This window comes from Alligator sinensis, unplaced genomic scaffold (assembly GCF_000455745.1).
Source record: "Alligator sinensis unplaced genomic scaffold, ASM45574v1 scaffold388_2, whole genome shotgun sequence".
NCBI lineage: Eukaryota > Metazoa > Chordata > Crocodylia > Alligatoridae > Alligator > Alligator sinensis.
In genome coordinates this window covers 27575-41362 of record NW_005842102.1, presented here as the reverse complement: position 1 = coordinate 41362, position 13788 = coordinate 27575, and the positions used below count along the sequence as shown (strand labels likewise).

The window sequence follows — 13788 nt, the reverse complement described above, 5'->3', positions numbered from 1 at the left end:
GAAAGCCCCATGTTGGACATACACTGGACATGGAGAAAGGGTCAGGAGACCAGCCCTGTGGCACCTCCGGGTGCAGGGGGCACCGCCAAGTGTTTTGGGAGGTGAGTGGATCGTTTGGGACAGAAGTGACTAGGAGGGCCATGGCAGATCTCAGTGTGCAGGCTGTGCTGGATGCCTGGCTTGCTCTGCAGTCCCAACACTGGAAGAAAGCACAGAGGTAGCACAAAGCTGCCCGTCCCCTGTGCCATGGTAGTCCCAGCACAGGCACCTGCCAAGCCCAGAGAGGCTGCAGGCTGTGATTTCAGGTGCCCTCAAGGTGAGACGAGATGGCTGGGTCCCAGCTCCTCTCCTCCTGGAGCCTGTGCAGCTTGCAGAACCCACCTGCCTGGCTGGCCCTGCTTGGTCTCCTGGGGGGAGAAACTGATCCCCTGCCCTGCTGGGCCAGGGGGGCTCAGGGCTTGGGCTGCAAGGCCCAGCCCCAAAGGCACCAGCATCTCCTTCCCCCTCACAAGGCATCCCCCCTCCTTCTCTGTCCAGCTTCCCAGGCCAGCCCCACTCTCCTCCGACCCCTCCTCCGCCCCCTTCCCCGCCCCACTCCCTGCTCCCATCCCTGATCCCTGGCTGCTGCCCTCTCCTGGAGCCGCGCCCTCCAGACATGAGCCTCGCAGCAGCCCCTCTGCTCCGCTGCGCCCTGCCCCTGCTGCTGGGGGGCTTGGCCCTCGGGCTGGGGGGATCCCCCAGGGAGGAGGGGGCCAGCGGGAGCCCAGCTGGACAGCAGCAGGAGCTGCCCACCGTGGTGATCGCCATCCTGGCCCGCAACTCGGAGCACTCATTGTCCCATTACCTGGGGGCTCTGGAGCGCTTGGACTACCCCAAGGAGCGCATTTCCATCTGGTAAGGGCAGCTCCCACTCCTGGCCCGTGTGGAGGGGCATTAGCGCAGAGGGACCTGGGCCGGGGGGTGCCAGGGCGAGGCAAGGCAGCAAGCACACAGGGGGTGGAGCTGGGTGTGGGCATAGGGGACAGGGAACATGCTCTTGCAGGATGGGTGCAACAAAGTGGAGAGGGCTGTTTTCCCGCTCGCTAACAGCAGCTCTCTCTTTCCCCTGTCCCCTCGCTGTAGGGATGTGGGGTAGGTGGCTGCCAGGGTGGGAAAAGACCCCTGAGCTCCCCACTAAGTTCCAGGCACTGTGGACAGGAGGCACAGCAGAGCAGAGGGCGGCCCTAAGTCTTCGAAAGGACATTTTCCTTCTTATCTGAAGGGGTTTCTCCCACCCAACACACGGCCGTTCTCCTCCCGGCCCCTACCTCCCAAGGGCTGAGCTCCCTGGCAGAGCCCCTCTGGGGTCCAGTGAGATGCTGGTGCCTGGAGCTGGGATTCCTGTTCCATCTGCTCCTCACAGCCACTGCAGACACATTTTACAGCCTCTCGCCTGAGCTTGTAGGAAACATTACCCCCGTGGCGTAATGCTTTTAAAGAGCATCTGATTTGTTTGCCATCTGTGCGTCTGTTTGCAGCTGACATGCCTGGCTGGAGATCTCGAGCCTAGGTGGAAGCCAGCAGTCCAGGCTGCTGTGTCCACTGCACTGGCTGTCTGCTCGCCTCTTACAGTTTTCTGGTTCAGATACTCAACATTTCTCATGGAATTTATGTCTCCGTTTCCGGGATCCCCAGCGTCGTGGCACAGAACGAAGGAGGGAGGGAGCCTCTCATAGCTGTACTCAATACAGAACATGGTGTGGAGGAATTGGCTGCTTCAGCTCTCCCTGCCCATCTAGTCTCAGCCTCTTACAGCAGTGGGTGCTGTGGGGAGTGGGGTGGAAGTATGGGTTGGGGAGAGCTCTCATTTACCCTCGATCCAGCCCGACCAAGCAGGAGTTGCTCCAGATGCAGTTCATTCACACTATGCCCCTTGGGGAACTGCTTCAGCCCCTGTCCCATCAGAGGCCACAGCAGAGAATGGGGTCATATGCAGCCCAGCTTTGCTGATTCAGCCAAACTACTCTTTCCATCTGATGTGGCATTCTTTAGCAGCAGCACTGCGGGGGGTCTCTTTGATATGTTGCCGCTGAAAGCATTATCAATGTGAGGTCCCCATTCATCTCCCGGGGCCAAGCATGTGTGTGGCAGTTCTGTGAGCTCCCATGGCTTCGCTGGTGGATTTGGATATTAAACCTCACGGAGACTTCTCTAGGGGGCTGGGATCTTGGGGTGCTGGATGCTGGATCACTCCTGGAACTTGGGGAGACAGATACTTTTATTTGGACCCCGGAAGCGAGAGATGAGAGATGCATGGATGAGGAGAGGGTGAAGGGAATGGGTACCTGGCTGCTGTGCAGTGCTGGCTCCCCTCCAATACCATACCCTGCCTCTGCAGCCCTAACCTCTGCTGAGTGGCATTGCATAGCAGAAGCCACGTGCACCATTTTCAGCTGAAACAGGGTGCCCTGCTGAGGTCCTTCCAGCCAACATGGTCGTGGGCCTGGCACCAAGGGGAGGCATAGAACAAAATGAGGGAAAGGAGACTGGAGGTAGTCTGTGCATCAGCCAGTCCTGTCTGGTCAATACGCAGCAGGGACCGGAACAGCAATCTGCAGCCAGCTGGGTGTAGGATCCCTTCTTCTGTCTCAGTGTTGCAGTGTTTGCTGTCACCCAGGGCTGTATGGTTTAGAGGGTCCATGCTTCTCCCTCTGCGTGTGTTGGGATCTGGTGAAGCCCTGCAGGCTGGAAGGTCCAGTGTGGATTTGCAGAGACTGCACACACATGTGCTTACGTGTCTCTCCAGACCACGTACCAAGTGGATGGAAGTGGGCGGGTGCTGGTGGGGAGAAAGCAGACAGATAGGGACAGAAAAGTGAAAGCGTGTGATCGGCTAATGCCATGTTAGGAAGAGTTGGGCCCGAAGACAAATAAGCCTGGTGGCTGTCCTGGCACAGTGAGGTCAGCTCGTGGCCTCCATGACCCAGCCAGCAGGGCTGCAATTGGGCAGAAGCAATCTCTGTGCAACCCCACTCCTGGCAGCAGAATCTCGATTGTTTAAAATTACATGTTCGATTTCCAACTGGTTCCCACTGCCTCTGCCTGCTGCTGTTGGCCTCTTGGCTCGGCACGTATGTATATAGCCCAGGCCCAGAGCCATGTGAGAGGTATGTGCTTATCTTCTGAAGTGGCAGCAGCCTGCCTTAGCTGTGAGCAAAGTTTGGAAGGTTGTTTAGCTCTTCTGTGCCTGGGTATAAACATTTTGTCCTAAATTTATCCTTGACATCAGTACAGTTACACTGGTGGTACACTTGGCCTGTTATGACGGTGTTTGACAGCACGCAAATTAGTATGTTACTTTTGACTTGTAAAGGTCTTGGTGCCTTTTACAGAGAGGGTATAATCCTCATTTTACAGGCGGGGGAGTAAAGGCACTCAGAGGTTAAATGACGTGTCCCTGGGGCGGGCCTGAGAACCCAGCTGTGCTGACTGCTTCCCCCCTGCCCCCACTGAGATGCGTTGCCTGCAGGGAAGATGGTAGTTTTGGACAAGTGACCCTGATGTTCTTACAGTAAAGCAGAGCTGAGAACCAGTTCCTCAGTCAGGGCAGCGTTTCTCAGCAGGGCATTGTTCACAGACTGCAGTACAGGCAGACAGGTTTGGCAGTGCCCTGACGGCAGCTCCTTCTAGGAACGTAGGAGCAGAGGGGGCCTTCTGGGCCACAGAGTCTTGTTCCCATACCTTGTCCTTACTGTCCAATGATTTCCAGGCTACTGCTGCACATGCATGCTGGGTGGGGGTCTCAGTCAGTTCCAGGATGATGTCCCCCTCTGAACATAAACACTTTGGAACGACTTTATCTGCCTCTTCATGAGAATATGCACAGTTACATTAGATGGCTTAAGATAGCACGTGATTTAAGCCCGCATGGTGCAGGGCAGAAACCAACCACACTTGGATGGGGGGCAGGAGGACTGGTGGTTAATTACCTCTCCCATAAAGCATGTGGCACTGCCTGCCTTCAGGAACTGGACATGGACTTGCCTGCCCTTTGGTCTGATCTTGGCTGGTACTACATACTGTCAAAGGCTTCATCCTCATCCCTCCCCCCATCACACTTGCGTGAGACACCCACGTTCACTTATGTTCATTTGGCCCTGCACCCTACTTGACATCCTTGATCATACAGTACCTCTCCACTGCTGTGTGGAGATGCAGGCTTTAGAAGGTGGGAGGGAGCACTCCTTGGTGACTACTACTGCAGCTTCATTCCAGTTTCACAGGACTGGGAGCCCCATTGCTGGGTTTGGACAAGGGACCAAGAGACTTGAGCTGTAGGGGGCTGATGGGGAAAAGGAAAGGAGCCAACATCTCTGCATTCTGGTTTCTCAGGTGTGTGACAGATCACAACATCGACAACACGACGGAGATCCTGAGGGAGTGGCTGGTGGCCACTGAGAAGCACTACCGCCATGTCAAGTGGAGGGCAGTGGAGGAGCCCAGGTGAGGCACAAGGCTGCCAGAGGCCTTGAATCAGTGATGGTTTCTAGCAGAGCATCTTTTGTGGTCTGTGTCAAGGACAGGGAAACTGAGGCATGGAGTTGGCAAGTGATTCATCCAAGGCTGTGAGGGAGTCGGTCAGAGCTGGAATAAAACCCAAGAATCCCTGGCCCCCTCCTGGTGCTCTGCTCCAGACCTCCCCACTGCAATTTCCTTCCATGTAGCTTTGTGCTTTGAGCTGTGGATTTGGGGCATGGAACTCCTTGTGCAGAAATGTGTGTGTCAGCCCCTTCCACCCTGCAGTGCTTCTGACCCAGTGCTGGCCAGGGCACACAGATATTTTATACCAGGTGAGCTGGGCATGGTTCTCTTGTAGCACCTTCCCAGTATCACAAGCTGTTTGGTGGCACAAGGAAGCAGGCATGTGCAGCTGCCTAAGCTGACTGCACAGAGAGATCCCCCAGGGCGAGAAGCATGCATGCACAGATGGAGCGAGGGGCCCCTGCACACAGATGCAGACAGGGAGGGTCTGTTTCTCTCCAGCCTCCTGGCTTGGAATGTGTGCTGGGGTAGCTGGCTGCTCCTGATGCAGTCCCAAGCCAACATCACTGAGGCAGTGTCATGTTTCTCCCATCCCCGCAGGGGACCATTCAGGCAGCGCTGATCCACCCTGCACATAGGGGCAGCAAGCAGAATGTGCCAGCGCAGGTTGGGCTGACCTTGGGGAGTGTGACCTGGATGGGCCCACCCCCGGCTTTCTCACACCTAAGCAAGCCCAGCCTTAATGTGGGCTTTGGGTCCAGGCCAAACTACCCTGCCCCAGGCCAAGCTGACACAGCTCTCAGGCAGGCTCCTTCATCTAGTGTGTATGTTTGTAGCCCAAGGCAGGTTAGTATCTCTTTGTTTGCCTGCTGCAGCTCATATCCCAATGAACTGGGCCCCAAGCACTGGACAAATGAGCGCTACGAAAACCTCATGAAGCTGAAACAGGAGGCTCTGAGCTTTGCACGGGAGCAGTGGGCTGACTACATTCTGGTAAGAGCTTGGAAACTGAACCAAGCGGGACCCTTCCTGGCAGCCAGGCCTGGGGAGCCAGACCAGTTTGGGAAGCTGGAAATGAGGAAGTCCTCCTGGTTTGTTCTGCTGGGCCAGGACAACATGCCTGTCAGCAGCTGAGTCTCAGGTTGCACCCCCCACCATTTAAAGGACTTAATAATAGAGCTTGTCTTCTTCCTCCTAGCTCAAGCTTTATGGTTTGGGTTGGGGTGTCCAGAGATCACCTCATTCTCCTTGTGCTCTGCTAGCCCATGTCGGCATGTCTGCGAGTGCAGCCTGGATAACTCCATGTGTTTCACTCCCTGTGTGAAAGGGAAGCTGTGAAGGTTGCAGAAAAACACTGAAGCTGCCTAGGGTGGCCTGGAGCTCTGACTGTCATAGCAGGGCATCACAGTGTGGGAGCACTTCCTGCTGGAGGCTGTAGGCAACCAGCCCCTGCCGAGGTGTTTTCTATCTGTGAGACATTGTCTTGGGTCTGGTGGACACAGGGCCAGCTTTCAGTGCACTGGTCCTTCTAAACCAGCTGTATTTCCACCCCTAGTTTGCAGATACTGACAGTGTCCTGACAAACAACCAGACCCTGAAGTTCTTGATTGCCCAGAACAAATCAGTGATTGCACCAATGCTGGACTCCCAGACCTACTACTCCAACTTCTGGTGTGGGATAACCCCTCAGGTGAGCTGCTGGAGCAGGCCAGGGGCATCCCCTGTGCCGGAGGCAGGGGGTATCCTGTCACTCAGCCCAACTGCTGCTGTGGCTCATGCCCAAGAGGCTTATGTCCCCCAAGGGATGCCACAGTCCTGTGGTTCTAGGTGGAGCTGGGATGGGCAGGGGGGAAGGTTTTCTCTCCCTTCACCACAGCCAAGAGATGTGTCTGACCCAAGGGCCAAATCCTGAGGTGCTGGCTCAATCTGTGCTCTGTGCCTTCCTCCAAGGTCACAGATTACTTGCCTGAAGATGAAAGGCTGGGTCAGGCCACAGCTATGGAACCATCCCACCTGTCAAGGTGGTGTTTAGGTGCTTGGTCTGAGGCTGATGGCTGTTTCTAGAGGGTGGTGTGTGGAGCCCCTCTGCAAGCACTACCTCTGCCCTGCTGGGAGCCCCTTTTGCCCCAGGGGGCTACCAAGCCCAGGGGCTCATAATCAAGTCAGTAAGTCAGCTCCAGGCTACTTCTCATCCTAGAATTTCCAGAGTGCATTATCAGGCAGATGCTGATTCACCTATGCCTCTCCTATCTCCTAAAATTGCTCAGTGGAATCTAACACAGCCTCTCTCTGCTGTGTGGCTCCTGGTCTGCTACAGGCCCTGGAGCCCAGTGAGGGACAGGGAAGACACCTTTCCTTCCTTCTTGGGCCCAGCTGGTGCTTGCCTGTGTGGTAGACCATGTGCTGGGGTCAACCAGGCAGGAGAGTCTCCTCTGAGTGCTTCACATCTTGGGTGACAGAGGGGGCAAAGGAGGGCCAGGAAAACTTAGAAAGGCACAGAGCCCTGGGGGAACTGCTCCCTCTGCTAGACCTCAATACAATGGGCTGTGCACCGCTGCTAAGTGGGTCTCTGCACTAGTTGCTTTCTGCCTGGAGGGGCTTGCAGAGAGCAGCCCCAGTACTGGGTGTGCAGGGGATAACAGGCTACTGCGGAGGATGGCAGGTCCTGCTTGCTCTGTCCTGGCACCCCTCGTAGTCCGGTCAGTGGGAGTTACGGGATGGCATGTGCTCCACAGGGTTACTACCGCAGGACGGCAGACTACTTCCCCACCAAGAACCGCCAGCGCCTGGGCTGCTTTGCCGTGCCCATGGTGTATGCCGCCTTCCTGATCGACCTGCGGAAAGAGGGCACCGCCAAGCTTGCCTTCCACCCACCCCATCCCAACTACACCTGGGCCTTTGATGACATCATCGTCTTTGCCTACTCCTGCCAAGCAGCGGGTGAGCGCTGGAGAACAGGGGAGGCAGCTGGAGAGGGAAAGGGCTAGGGCTTAGCAGCCACCTGTGTTCGCTCTAGGGGTATCTTGCACCCAGGGGCTGCTTTACAGTTTTCCACACAACTCAAGTTGGCCCCTTTGTTATGCTGGATGAATGTGAGATAGAAGGTTCTTCAAGGAACCTCCACCTGCCTTACTTTGCCTTTCTCAAATGGTCCCTCTGCCCAAGGTGGGGTCATGGGTAGAGGACAGGAAGGGGAGCTTGGAGAAGTAGTGAGATCCTGGGCACTGGGGAGGGAGGGAAGGTGGGTGTAGGGAGCTTTTGGGTAGGAATCAGGTGCAGGTGCTGGAGCTGTGCTGTCCTAAGGTTACCTCCTGTATCCTGCTGCCTTGCAGACATTGAGGTGTATGTGTGCAACCAGGAGCGGTTTGGCTACATCAATGTCCCAGTGAAGTCTCATCAGACGCTGAAGGATGAACACATCAACTTTGTGCACCTCATCCAGGAAGCCATGGGTAAGAGCACCAGGAATGAGCTGTGCTGCGTGGGGAATGCAGGGGATCGTGCAGGTCTTCCACCTGGGATTCCTCACCTGGCATCTGGATGTGAGCAGGTGCAGCTCACCCAGACAAATGGCTCCCCAGCTCTGGTCTCTGAGGAAGCAGTAGGTGAGGGTGCTCATTGTGTATAGGCCAAATGGCAGTTCAGCCCTGTGCTCTGTCTCTTGCAGTGGATGGTCCCCCAATGTCCCGCTCTGATCATATTTACACCAGACCCAAGCTCCTCAGTAAAATGGGCTTTGATGAGGTATGTTTCTGGGATGCAGGGAGAGAACATGTGTTTTCCTTTATGATTCTCTTCTCCATGCAGCTCCTGGTGTCCCTCCACCTCCCTGTGGCTTCTGGAGTCTCTCAGTACTGGGCTGGCTGGAGGAGACACTAAGGGGTGATGTAAGGTGCCACCACCCTGGTGAATTGTTCTGTCCCTGTGGCCTCTGTTGAGAGGAGGACACCCTCTGCATGGCAGCCCGTGGCCACAGAAGCAGTATGCTATAACCAGTACAGAATTGGCTAGATTGTAGACATGGAGTAGTGGTCAGCAGGGATGCTGACCTATCCCATGAGATGGGACCACCACCCTTTGGGCTGCTGTCTTGGAGGATGCATCCAATCATCCTCCCAGTGGAGGAATCAGGCCCTTTTTGCAGCATGTTCATGGCCATGGGGCTAGGGCTGCCTTCCTGCTCTGCACCCAGCTGGGTGGAGCTGAGTGTGCCCACTGCATCCCAGCTGAACCCATTCTCTTCAGTCATAATGGTTTGCCCCCTTGCTGTCTGGTAGATTCCCATAGGGCAGGACCTCTTGTGGTGCCATGCTGCCTCTGCTAGTGAGTTGAGGATGCACATTCTCCCTGCCTCTGGACCCCAACATCTGGTTCTTCTGTAGATTTTCCTGATCAACTTGGCACGACGGCCGGATCGGCGCCAGCGGATGCTGAGTTCCCTGCTGGAGCTGGAAGTGGAGCCACTGGTGGTGGAGGCTGTGGATGGGAGGTGACTGCTCTGTTGTTTGCCCCAAGTGAACACTGCAGGTCTTGCCCTAGCTTGGGTGGGAGTAGAACCATCCCTGAGCTGAGGGACTGGGCAGCTAGTCTGGGCCCCTGACTGCAAACTGGTTCTTGTTCCTGGATCTCAGCCCTCTTGTTGAAGTAGTGAGGTGGGGGCACATTAATAGATTCAGCAGGGAAATGAGAGGCACAGCAGAAAGATGGCACAGCATCATCTATTCTCATTAGTAACGGTCTTGTGACTGACAAGGAGCAGTGGCAGTAAGAACAATCAGCAGCTGATGCTATACCTAGGGCCTGGTGTAGTGCCCAGCCTCACACCCTCACACAGCCCCCAACCCTCTGCCTGTTGCTGTGCATTGTGCTATGTATATCGTGGGTGGAGAGCCCCACATCCACCAGACCTGGCCCATCCTGTGGCAGTCTCTTAGGGCATCTGGGGGATGTTCCAGGTTCAAAAGAACCCATATGGGTCCTAGAGGTTACTGCCCAGGGCTGTGCTGGAGGCAGAAGTACAGGGACTTGACCAGGGCAAGGGCAGGTGTAAGATATAGGCTCAGTGTTGGGGAGGAGGGATTCCCAGGCTGCAGTGATATTGTCCCCTCCAGCCTGCTCCCTGCTCTGTCTCTTTCCTCCAGTGCCCTGAACAGCAGTGACATTAAGAAGCTGGGTGTGGACCTGCTCCCAGGATACTATGATCCATTCTCTGGCAGGACGCTCACCAAGGGAGAGGTTGGCTGCTTCCTCAGCCATCACTACGTCTGGAAGGAGGTATGGCCCCAGGGCTGAGTAAGGTGGTAAATGGGGCAGGGGGAGCTGGGTTGGATTAGATTAGTGCTAGATGCTGCTCACCGCTGGGGACAGGCCCTGCCTTGGCAGGTCTACAAGCTACATGGGCAAGAGAGGGCAGGAGGGGAAACTGAGGCACAGAGAAAGGAGGCAACCGGCCTGGGATCCCCTAGCAGCTCAGTGGCAGAGCTGGAGCTGGCACTCAGATGCTGAGTCCTTGTCTGCTGCCTGAGCCACTTGATAACCTGGGAACCTGCTCCTGGCCAGAGCAGTCTGCTGTCAGGGCCAGCCCTAAGGGAGAGCACAGCTTTCTCATTGTGTCACTTCTGGGAGGCCTCTTGCACCAGGAACTTCTTGCTGGAAGAGGCTCCCCCATCTGCCCCCAGCCTGGGTGCATGCCGGGGTCAACTGTGGCCTGGCTGGGCAGTAAGGAGCCAAGGCGGCAGGACCGTATCAACAGCTGCTCCTATTTTCCACAGGTTGTGGCACGGGAGCTGGGGACGGCGGTGGTGTTTGAGGATGACGTGCGCTTTGAGGGCTACTTCAAGGAGCGGCTGCAGAGGCTTATGGAGGAGCTGGAGTGGGCAAAGCTGGACTGGGACCTGATGTATGCTGACCTAGTCTTGCAGCAAGGGGCAGGAGTAGAGCTGCACACAGGGCTCAGCCCAAGCCACTACCCTACTGGGGCTCCCTCCCTGATTCCCTGGCCCCCCTTCCCCTGTGAGCTCATTCTGATGCCTGCTGCTGTTGCATTTCCAGCAGTGAGTGTCCCAGCACAGTGTCCCAGTCCCTGGGTGGAGGGACTCCCACCTGTAACACATGCACCGCAGATTCAAGGGCTCCGTAAGCACTGCTGCTTGGGGCAGTGGTGGTTTCCCTGCAGCCACAGAAAGGGGCAGCCTGCCTAACAAAACAGTATGCTACTCCCAGCTGCCACACACAGGGCCGGCAGGACCAGTAGCTTAACTGGGGGGAGGAGGGGTACAGAGCAGCAGCTCTGGGAACGGTCTTCGTGGTGGCAGTGGCTGATCACTCCATGGTAATCAGCACAGTGGGAGCCAGCGCTGCACTGGGCATGGAGCTGTGCTGCTTCACCTCTGGGCAGGACCCCTGAGAGGGGCATGGGTGGTGCTTGCTGGTACTTGGCCAGGCCTATGCTGGGGCCTATAGTGCTGCTCTCAGTGGGGTGTTGGGTGATGTGAGAGCACAAAACATTTGTGTCACATACGCTATTCAACGGCCATCAAGTGGGAGCAACATCTAGTCGCTGGGTGGGAACTGGCAGCTTGCAGGGAGTCTGAGTCCCACTCCCAGCCCCTCAAGCCACCTGCACACATGTCTCCTGGGGTTCCTGAGGTCCTGGCTCCTTCCCTCTTGCTGAAGGGTGGGGGGGTCTCTCTGCCTTTGTAGCTACCTGGGCAGGAAGCAGGTGCAGTCTGAGGATGAGGAGCCGGTGAAGGATGTGAGAAACCTGGTGGTGCCGACATATTCCTATTGGACCCTGGCCTACATCATCTCCCAGCAGGGAGCCCAGAAGCTGATCAACGCCAAGCCCCTGGGCAAAATGCTGCCCGTGGATGAGTTCCTGCCCATCATGTACGACAAGCACCCGAAGTAAGAGGGGCTCCGTGGCCCTGGGGGGAATGGACCGCAAGAGTCCAGAGCTGGGGCCTTGCTTCATGCAGCCCCCTCTGGAAGGTGGTGGGATTGGGTTTCTAGCCCAGGGCCTGCAATCCTCCTCCCCTGCCTGCTTCGCTGCACAGCTTCAGGAGCACTGGGCCCCTCAGACCTTGGCCATAGAAGTGAAGGAACATGCATTTCCCCTCCCAGCTTCCACATGCTGAAGGAAAACATCTGTTACCATTAGCTCATCCCCCACAGACATGGCTGGGCTCTGGCCTCTGGAAAATAGTCATCAGCAGGCTCCGGGGGGAGAGGAGGAATAGAGATTTGTTGCCAGCTGAGCATAGGGCTGGTGTGGAATGAGTGTTGGGGGGGGTGGTCTCAGCCTTGTCTTTAGTGGGAGGAGCATCTATATACATCTATTTACCCAACAGCATCACTGGCCTCCCCTGTGCTCCTTATGGACCCAGGTGGGTCTTCTCTCCCCCAGATCAGGTTGCTCATGTCTGGGTTGTCATGGTGCAGTTGATAAATCGCTCTGTGGCTGTGATCAGATGGGGAGAACAGGGATTCCTGAGCAGTGGCTGGGTCTGTGTGCATTATGCCTAGCCAGGACAGTGCTGATCCCCTTTGCACACACACGGTGTGAGGATGAGGCTGCTGACTTGCCTGTTGTGGGGAGATGAGTTGCGGGTGCCCTGCAGTATCCAACCACAGAGATTAGCCACTGTTTCTCTGCCCAGGCAGCCAAGCTCTCCCAGCCACCCCAGGATGTGCATGTGATTTGCATCTTCTGCAGCCTGACATGCTTTCCAGCCCCAGGCCTGCAGCTGTGTGGCTGGCAGGGCCTTTTCCCCAGTGTACTTCCCAGAGCCCCGTCAGGTGGCAGGAGTCTGAGGGAGGGAATGGGAAAGGCTGAGGGTGAGGTGGGATGCGGAGAGTAAAGGGAGGGGTGGAAGGGGAAGATGGATAGACAGACTGATGGGAGGGTGTGAGCCAGGAGCCCCTCCAGGTGCCATGCTAGCTTCAGTAGCCTCAGCACAACTGGCCCTGGGCCAAGGGTCTGGGTCACAGGAGACAGATGCAATAGGAGTGACTTGGGTGTGGAGAACAGTCTCCAGAGTCACTCCCTGCTCTGGGCACTCAGGGATGCTGAGAGCTGAGAGCTGGAGTGCTGAGACACAGGGCAGGGTCCTGGGTGCTCCCACCAGAGGAGCCCATGGAGGAGGAGGCTGGATGCTGCCTGCATAGTGTCACCTCCTGCTGTGCGCTGAGTGCCAGCAGCCTGCCGGGTGAGCTCATCGTGGGAATCCTTGTTTGCTGCACTCTAACGAGGAGCCTGAGAAACGCCTGGCTCTCCTCTTGCCTGGACTTGGAAAAACATGTTTTGCAGGCAGGCGGCCTGAGCCAAGCAAAGCACATTGGCTGTGGTCTGAGACGTTCCATCAGAGCTGGGGGCACGTTCCTCTCACCTCCACGCTCCCCTGGACCCGCCTTCTCTCCTGGAGCTCTTGGCTTTGGGCCTCCAGCGGGAAACAAACTGGCTCCATCCCTGCACTGGGTCTGGGGCACCCCTTGTCTGAGCATCCCCCTAGGTGGTGCACGGCATTGGTGGGTCCTGCTGCCCCCCATGCTGCACACCCCCACCCCCTGGCCTTCCACTGAGAATGGTATTTTTTCCACTCTGCCTTGTACAGCCAGGATTACAAGAAGCATTTTGCCAGGCGAGACCTGGCAGTGTACTCAGTGCATCCCCTGCTGGTGCAGCCCACTCACTACACTGGGGATGCCCTGTGGCTCAGCGACACGGAGACCTCCACCATCTGGGATGACGACTCCCGGAAGACGGACTGGAGCGGCTCACAGAAGACGCTGAAGCACTCCCGCGGCCATGCCGGCCACTCATTCCGCTCAGCTGCCAGAGATGAGCTCTAACATTGCCTGGTAAGCGTGGACCAGGAGCAGCTGTGGAGCACATGTTTGAACATGTGGGCACACGTGCTGTGGGACCTTGCAGCATGGGCTTGGCTGCCTTTGATGCTGGTTGCAGTGTTGTCCTGAAATCTGGTGTTGTGACATGTCTGAATCTCCCTTTAACACCTTTTCCCTCCTGTCCCTGCCTCCCCATGGATCTTAGGGCACCTTGTGTAGCCTCACGCCCCCACCCCTTCCATTGGGTTAGGTCAGGATGGCCACCCCTATTTGTTCAAATGGAAATCCCACAAGCAGGCAGGAAGTCGGTGGGAGATGAGTAACTTGGGCCCCCAAGTCCCTGACTACATGGCCTTTGCGGTCTGTCTGGGACAGTAGCTGTGTCAGGCTGTCAGCAGGAAGAGAAAGGGGGGGGGGCAG

General features: G+C 56.7%; 1 protein-coding gene across 1 annotated transcript in view; it reads left to right on the top strand.

Moving 5' to 3' along the window:
• Positions 1-592: 592 nt before the first annotated feature.
• CERCAM (cerebral endothelial cell adhesion molecule) overlaps positions 593-13788 on the top strand; it is a 15625-nt gene continuing 2429 nt past the window's right edge. The window contains exons 1-12 of the mRNA XM_006024299.3: positions 593-894; positions 4372-4482; positions 5397-5514; positions 6077-6211; positions 7257-7461; positions 7854-7973; positions 8189-8265; positions 8904-9010; positions 9663-9795; positions 10293-10420; positions 11224-11427; positions 13134-13380. Coding sequence (XP_006024361.1) covers positions 656-894; positions 4372-4482; positions 5397-5514; positions 6077-6211; positions 7257-7461; positions 7854-7973; positions 8189-8265; positions 8904-9010; positions 9663-9795; positions 10293-10420; positions 11224-11427; positions 13134-13371 — 1815 coding nt within the window. The 5' untranslated portion in view covers positions 593-655 and the 3' untranslated portion in view covers positions 13372-13380. The remainder of the gene's footprint in view (positions 895-4371; positions 4483-5396; positions 5515-6076; positions 6212-7256; positions 7462-7853; positions 7974-8188; positions 8266-8903; positions 9011-9662; positions 9796-10292; positions 10421-11223; positions 11428-13133; positions 13381-13788) is intronic.